The 7,519-nt window shown below is 39.2% G+C and overlaps 3 protein-coding genes across 3 annotated transcripts; all 3 read right to left on the bottom strand.

Moving 5' to 3' along the window:
- Positions 1-339: 339 nt before the first annotated feature.
- On the bottom strand, positions 340-768 carry LOC138882258 (secreted RxLR effector protein 78-like). Its single transcript, XM_070162790.1, has one exon. The coding sequence runs from the start codon at positions 766-768 to the stop codon at positions 340-342; it is 429 nt and encodes a 142-aa protein (XP_070018891.1).
- Positions 769-1,274: 506 nt separating this feature from the next.
- On the bottom strand, positions 1,275-1,628 carry LOC138882261 (uncharacterized). Its single transcript, XM_070162795.1, has one exon. The coding sequence runs from the start codon at positions 1,626-1,628 to the stop codon at positions 1,275-1,277; it is 354 nt and encodes a 117-aa protein (XP_070018896.1).
- A 417-nt stretch (positions 1,629-2,045) lies between these two features.
- Positions 2,046-7,232, bottom strand: LOC104218038 (uncharacterized). Its single transcript, XM_009768440.2, has 16 exons — positions 6,939-7,232; positions 6,726-6,838; positions 6,497-6,605; positions 6,338-6,402; positions 5,506-5,544; positions 5,226-5,322; positions 5,027-5,114; positions 4,756-4,819; positions 4,591-4,667; positions 4,408-4,489; positions 4,088-4,167; positions 3,767-3,851; positions 3,609-3,677; positions 3,465-3,532; positions 3,336-3,384; positions 2,046-2,872 (listed from the first exon to the last, which is right to left on the bottom strand). The coding sequence occupies exons 1-16, from the start codon at positions 7,003-7,005 to the stop codon at positions 2,483-2,485; spliced, it is 1,542 nt and encodes a 513-aa protein (XP_009766742.1). The 5' UTR covers positions 7,006-7,232; the 3' UTR covers positions 2,046-2,482.
- Positions 7,233-7,519: the final 287 nt, after the last annotated feature.

Consider the following 7,519-nt stretch of genomic DNA (forward strand, 5'->3'; position numbering starts at 1 on the left):
AACAGGCCAACATTCAGCCACATACATCATGGCCGGTCTAACCACCGTTGTATAGAACTTGACTTTGAGTATCGTTGGCACTCTCTTGTCACACAAGACTCCGGATGCTAACCTCCACTTCATCTATCTTACCCCAATACGGTGTGTGACATCCTCGTCGATCTCCCATCCTCCATGGATAACCGACCCAAGGTACTTGAAACTGCCTCTACTAGGGATAACCTGTGATTCTAGCCTCACATCCACACCCACTTCCACCGGCTCAATACTAAACTTACACTCCAGGTATTCCGTCTTCGTTCCGCTCAGCTTGAAACTCTTAGACTCAAGAGCCTATCTTCAAACTTCCAGCCTATCGTTAACATCGGCCCGTGACTTATCAATCAAAACTATGTTATTGGTGAATAGCATGCACCATGGCACCTCCCCTTGAATATGGTTTGTTAACGCATCCATCACCAAGGCGAATAAGAACGGACTAAGCGCAGAGCCTTGGTGTAACCCCATTTCAACCGGAAAATGCTCAGAGTCGCCTTCTACTGTTCTAACCTGAGTCTTAGCCCCATCATACATGTCCCTAATCGCCATAACATAGGGAACCGACACACCTTTTGCCTCCAAGCATCTCCAGAGAACTTCTCTAGGAACCTTGTCATACGTTTTCTCTATGTCAATAAACACCATGTGCAGATCATTGTTTCTCTCTTTGTACAGTTCCACCAACCTCCTAATAAGGTGTATAGCTTCTGTGGTAGAATGACCCGGCATGAACCCGAACTAGTTGTCGGATACAGACACTGTCATCCTTACCCTCGCTTCAACCACCCTCTCTCATACTTTCATGGTATGACTCAGTAATTTGATACCTCTATAATTGTTACAACTCTGGATATCACCTTTGTTCTTATACAATGAAACCACCGTACTCCACATCCACTCATCCGGCATCCTCTTCGACTTAAAAATAACATTAAACAACCCAGTCAACCACTCCAAACCTGCTCTCCCTACACACTTCCAAATTCCACCGGAATCTCGTCTGGCCCGGTCGCTCTGCCCCTACTCATCTTACGCATAGCTCTCACGACCTCCTCAATCTTGATATGCTTGCAGGGCCCAAAGTTACGGTGACTCTCGAAATACTTTAATTCGCCTAGCACAATATCCCAATCCCCTTTTTCATTCAGAAGTCTATGAAAGTAAGTCTGTCATCTCTTCTTAATCTGGGCATCTTCCATCAGTACTCTACCATCTTCGTCCTTGATGCATCTCACTTAGTCCAAATCTCGAGCCTTCCTCTCTCTCAACTTGGCCAGCCGGAATAACTTCTTCTCCCCGCCTTTTTCCCCCAGTTCCTCGTACATATGACCATAAGCCGCAGTCTTAGCCTTTGTGACCAACAGTTTAGCTTCCTTCCTAGCTACCTTATATCTCTCCATGCACGTTCGCCTCTCCTCCTCACCTATGCTCCCCACTAACTTCAGGTACGCCACCTTATTCGCTTCCATTTTATCTTGGAGCACTTCATTCCGCCACCAGTCTCCTTTGTGCCCACCAGAGACACCGGTTGAGACCCCTAACACCCCTCTTGCCGCCTCTCTTATACAGTCTGTTGTCGCTGACCACATAGTGTTCGCGTCCCCACTGCTCCTTCAAGCTCCCATAGCCGACAACCGCCACTCTAACTCTTGGGCTTTATCCTTAGTCAAGGCTCCCCACCTTATTCTTGGTTTTTCTCTAGCAGACCGTATCCTCCTCTTTAACCTAATACCAACATCTATCACCAAGAGTCTATACTGCGTCGCGAGTATCTCACTCGGAATCACCTTGCAGCCCTTGCACAACCCTCTGTCACACCTCCTGGGAAGGAGATAGTCAATATGAGTCTTCGCTACTGCATTTTGAAAAGTAACCAAATGCCCCTTCCTCTTCGAAAAGCTAGAGTTACCAATCACTTTTTTGATAAGGTAAATTAACTAGAGTTACCAATCACCAAGTGGGTAAACAAAATGAAGCAAAAAAACAAGTAGGATATTTCGATCCTCAACATTCACCAGAGTTTATAGGCTATATAGTAAAGGGATCAGCTCATTTCCTCCTATTTTGACCCAATAATTTGATGAGTCATTTTGAGTTCAACTCATTGGATCAAGTTTAGAAAACAAGTCTTATCTCAGCTCATTTAAACTTCGGCAACTTAGACATGTGACCGAAAAATGAATACAAATCCCACTAGAGATTAAAAAAAAAAAAAAAACATCTATACACAAAGAATTCACTCTATTTACAGTATTTTTTTGGATCTTTCAATAATGTATTTCGTTTTACTCTTGGATATAGAAAAAAGGTAGGTGATGGAAAACTTGAGGCTAATCAAAAGTCTTTGAACGAACTTCACCAAGTAAGGATCATAAAGGGAACTATCTGAACCTGTTTGTTATGTGTAGGCTAGAAAGTTAAATTCTTCAAGCTACAGGTTCTGTCATTGACTGTGTAAGCCTGAAGGTGTGACTACAAAGTAATCTCTGATTGTTTTCCTCAAAGAGGAAGGGGGAGTCAGAACAGAAGAAGGGCTTCTCTTTGTAGCTTCTGGAGTTTTCTCAAAGTTTTCTTGAAGTTCAAAACCTGGTAAATGTTTTTTCTTCTTTGATACTGGAGTACTCATTTCAGGGATGGTAATAGGATCAGGCAATTCTTGATGACATGTCAAGTTTGACTCGCAGTTAGTAGAGTCATTCTTGATGCTGGCTGGTTTTTCATCTGAAAACAGCTTCCGATGTTGCATACAAGAAAGTGCTGCTACTCTCCTTCGGATGGATGATGGAGATCTTGTGTTTGAGTAACAACTGCTGTGGATGTTCCAAAAGCGCACCTGCCACAGATTTGATAGGAATAATACATTATTAACATCGTCAAACTCAAACATCAAAAAGCAAGGATTACAAAATTTTGCAAGAGAAAAGGTTTGATTGAAAATCTCTTGGCCTTCAAGAATTCTGAGTTCTCACATATAAGAAACTTTGGAGAGGATGAGCACTCCATTTTGGAAAGTTTTTTCTTTGCTTCTTGTGACTTGGCTTAAATAAAATAGCTGTGGTACCTAGGTATTTGTAGGAATTTTTCTAACAAGTACCTAATCTAGTACATGTGCCTTAATTTAATTCTGAGATTTTCTCTATTCTATCATTCATGAATAAACAAGGCATGCATCTTAAGACTAATACATTAAGTTTTTATAGTTCATGAAATAGGTAAATTCATGTACTTGGAATGGATCTAGTTCATTTATCCAACATTTCGATCATGGAAACATGCTACATTTCTCGACAACTTACTGTGAAATCATCTGATGTTGTAGCAACTTTACCCGTTTCTGATGTGCACCTGTAGCAGTTTAGTTCTCAAAAGTTAGGTTGGATTTTATAGGTAAACTAGGGTAGAATCTATAGCATTGACAAACTTACCAATCTAGTGCTGTAACTTCTCCATCATGACCTTTCAACATAATCGGATCTTCAAGAGGTTTGTTTACCTAATTCATTGAGCTGATGAGTTAACACCATGTAGAGAAAACTCCAGTGAGAACTTTTATATTTGAAAAAACTGACCTGCCATACGTAGGCACTTCCATCACTGGAACCACTGAGAATATGAGCTGCATCAGGACTTAGAGCTGACTGCAATTACATTCAAATCAAGGCTTTTTCAGTTAACTTGCATAAAAAACGGTCCAAGTTATAAGTAGCAGAATTAGAACAGCACTAACCTTGACAAAAAATGATTCTATTTTGCATCCTTCGAAAGTTTTTACTGGCCCTTTATCTGCCTGAAGTACATTATAGAGGTAGATTCTGAAAGAGAACAGCAAAAGCGAGAGAAAGAGTATCAGCATTTTGCATAGCAATGAAACTTACTATAGGTTTTCATATCTGGAGAAAGTTGCTCTTCCTGAGAATGCATAGGGCACATATAATCTAGAAATCTCTGATTTCTAGCTAAGCATTACTTACAACGCAGAGTGTGTTCTAGTATAGAAAAGGAAGAACATACACCAAGCTGAAAGATGCTAATCAAAGAACTAGAATACCTGCTGTCCATGCATGATGCAGAAATAAACACTCCATTTAAGTCTTGAGACAAACTAGATACTCCATGGAATCGCTTTCCCTGAACAACAAGAGAGAAAGTTGGTATCAACCACATCAAGGATTTCTGAATTTTCAACAAATTGGACCCTCTGAACTACAACCAAGCCTAACAAACTCAACATCAGTAGCAACAAGGTCACAGCCAGATTATATCTTAAGCAAGATTAACATTGTTGTATGTGTCTGAGGGACAGTGAAGACACTAAAGGAATTGAATACTCTAGAAATCACTCATTGGAAATGGAACATTTATTATTACCTTCTGAATTGACACCTCAGGATGAGGGCATGCCTGAATAATAGGACATTTGAGATTCCTTGTATCCCAGAACTTTATGACGCTGAAATTTATGGAGAAAAAGGCATAATCGCACAATGAATCCATGGCTGAATTGCAACTTGCATGATTAATTTGAAAAGCATGGCAAGCTTTCTCAGTCACCTGTCAACTGCTCCAGCACTAGCTATGGAGAGCTCGTCTTTTAGGTAAAGAATTGATGTAATGCTCACGGGGGAAGCCTGAAATAGTTGTGCCCAGTAAGAACAGTACTGACCATATGAAAATATGCAGAACTGAGTCTTTGAAAGTACTGATTATAGGACTAACCTTTCCACGTCTGGTTCTCCTCTGATGAGGAGACATGTGAGCCTCATGGACGGTAGCAATTGACCTAAATGCAGAAAATAATTTGGAGTGATGTTTGGAGCTGCTAAGTGAACATATCTCTTCAAATGGTCATGCTTGATAGAAGAACCATAATACTTCTTTTTTTTTTAGTGATAAACAAAAATACTTGTCCCTACTTGTTCTAACAATTGAAAGGCATGCAATCTTGAATCCTCATTCCACTGTCATGTGAGGATAACACTGTACTTACGGTATGCAAAGGTTTTCACTGCTACTGTCAGAGCACCTCAAGTCCCAAAGGGCAAAAGACCCATCTCTGGCACCAGAAGCAATAATATCTGCATCAACCAAAAAAATAACGCATGAAAATGATGGCATATGATGTCTTTTGGTAAAGAATGTATAGAAACAATGGCTTCAGAAAGAAAAATAGAAGACCTCAAACCTACCATGATTTGTAGGATGAGGACAAACGGATTTCACACTCCCAGTGTGACCCATTAGTGCTCTCACACATTGCTTTCCTTGTGCATCCCATACCTTTATCTGCTCGAATTCATCATGAAAATGTGTTAATTATACGAGTACAGCATTCAAACGATCAAATATCTATTGGTTTTTTGACATTTTGTTAACATGGCTTTGTTCTTTGAGTGCATAGAAAGATTTGCGAAAGATGAATAAAACCAATTAGTTATTACAGGAAAAGAAGTGAAATATATGACTCACACTTTGATCACCTGAAGCTGTTAAGATACTGGTATCTTCCTGCAAATAAAATCAAATAGTATCATCTTTAATATGGAACAAATATTCCAAAAATAGTTTAGAAAATTCAAAAAAGAAAATAGATGCTAAACATGTCAAAACCAAAGAAGATTCTCTAGTTCATGTTCTAACTTGTTTAACACATTTCAACCCATAAATTGGTTCCTGTAGCTTCCACTTTGTTGTATTGTGTGAGTCATCTTATCTAAAAGATTAAGTTGTTAAGAATGGAACACCTTTATTTGCTCAAGTTAGTCTTCGACACTCAACATTTCCTTGAGCCAAAAATGAAAATTATTTACTGAAGGGTGATGATGAAGCTCCAATCAAGAACTTTTCCCTGCTATAACACTATTAGAAAGGGGAACCTATTATATATTTTTAGTGGTCTTCAACACTAATTATGCTTTGAAACAGTTTATTTCTTCGAATCAAAAGTAATAACTTCAGTTTTTTCTCCTGGAAAAAAACTAATGACGGTTGATGGCGATACTGGAAATCTTGTTTTGCACTAAGATCCATTACTGATCCATCAATCTTGTATGTAACTCATGCACACAAATAAAATGCATAGATGTTATTTGTTCTTGGTTGAACATTCAAACAGTGCATCGAAACCCCTCAAGACCGCTTAACAATCATTGCCCCAAACAATTTTCCCCGGACCTGATCTTTTTTGGTTTTCCGAAATTGCATTTCAGTTGCATCAATTTCATATAGTGCAGTATTGGGAGCACATGAAGTAAATTTAGATACTAAAATAGCCTCTAAAATGTAGGGAGCTGAAATGTACCTTGATCCAACATACATCAAATATGGCATTATCATGAGCAGCCCACTCTGACACCTTAGCTTTTTCTGGAAATTGCAAAATATTCATTAAAAATTCCCCCAAAAAATATAAGGTGAAAAGCTAAATTTTGTGTCTCAACTATAAAATTGATCTTTTTACCTGCATTTTGCCGGTGAGTAGAAGAAGAAAGAAATTTGACCCGAGTGTTAAACAAGCCAAGGTAGCCACCCTCGTAAGCCACAGCTACAATATGCGAGTTTTTACTTGTCTGCAATAAAATACCAGCTTGTATAATTTACGGAATTTGTTAAGAATTAACAAGCATTTTAAGGTTAAACAAAAGTTTTACTCTATGGACACTCAGTGAGAGATAAAGATTGTTTTCAACCTTGCAGAAAGAGAGGGCCATTGGAGGTGGCGTGAAGCCGTTGTGATCAACTACCAGAGCTCCAATTTCGTTGAAATCAGACGATTTGTGACTGATATAGGGTCGTCGTTTAACTGGAGATACACACGTAGATGAAAACCACAAGAATTTGTAATTAGATTAATGTGAATATAAGAAATTACTGTCAATCAAGAAGCGATTTTTGGGGCAAACCTCTGTATCCATTAAGCTCCCTTGAATTGATGTCTTGGAAGAAAGATTGATGCTTGGATGCATCCATCTTACAGGTCTTTGAATATTAATTTGTCTATTTTTTGCTGAATGAGGCGTGTTTTGACCTCAAACCCTAACAACACAATGATATAGTAATTCTCTCACCCAATAACATCCGTCTCTGAATTTTTCTTCTTTTGGAGAGGAGTACAACACACGAGTTGCTGTATGGGAGCTGTAAAAGGATGGAATGAGAGCGGCGTTGAAGAGAGAGAGAGACAGAGAGAGAAAGAGAGGGAGGAACTGTTTACTAATGTTTGATTTGGCGGGACTTAGGGAGCTACTTGTTCGACAAGGCGGGAAAGTAATTTGAACTTTTTAGCGCTTGGCGGGTTGTACAGTCCTGCTGACAGTGACGAAATTATGAACGGCCTATTTTATTTTGGCCCTTTGTTGAACTACTAGAATTACTTAACTAGTAGAAAGTGAAAACACATGGTTTAACCATCGATCTTGTGTATAGGGTAAAATATGATATGACACCTGGTCATCTAGAGGAAGGACACGTAGAACCCATGACG

This window comes from Nicotiana sylvestris, chromosome 2, assembly GCF_000393655.2.
Source record: "Nicotiana sylvestris chromosome 2, ASM39365v2, whole genome shotgun sequence".
NCBI classification, from domain to species: domain Eukaryota; kingdom Viridiplantae; phylum Streptophyta; class Magnoliopsida; order Solanales; family Solanaceae; genus Nicotiana; species Nicotiana sylvestris.

What these genes read in the sequence shown, in the direction of transcription:
- LOC104218038 (XM_009768440.2), bottom strand. Translation starts at nt 7,005, where the DNA reads ATGGATGCATCCAAGCATCAATCTTTCTTCCAAGACATCAATTCAAGG. An exon ending in TTGATGTATGTTGGATCAAG is followed by an intron (nt 5,545 to 6,337) that starts GTACATTTCAGC and finishes TTTTATTTGCAG; the next exon opens with GAAGATACCAGTATCTTAAC. An exon ending in GAAGTGCCTACGTATGGCAG is followed by an intron (nt 3,533 to 3,608) that starts GTCAGTTTTTTC and finishes TCAATGAATTAG; the next exon opens with GTAAACAAACCTCTTGAAGA.
- LOC138882261 (XM_070162795.1), bottom strand. Translation starts at nt 1,628, where the DNA reads ATGTGGTCAGCGACAACAGACTGTATAAGAGAGGCGGCAAGAGGGGTG.
- LOC138882258 (XM_070162790.1), bottom strand. Translation starts at nt 768, where the DNA reads ATGCCGGGTCATTCTACCACAGAAGCTATACACCTTATTAGGAGGTTG.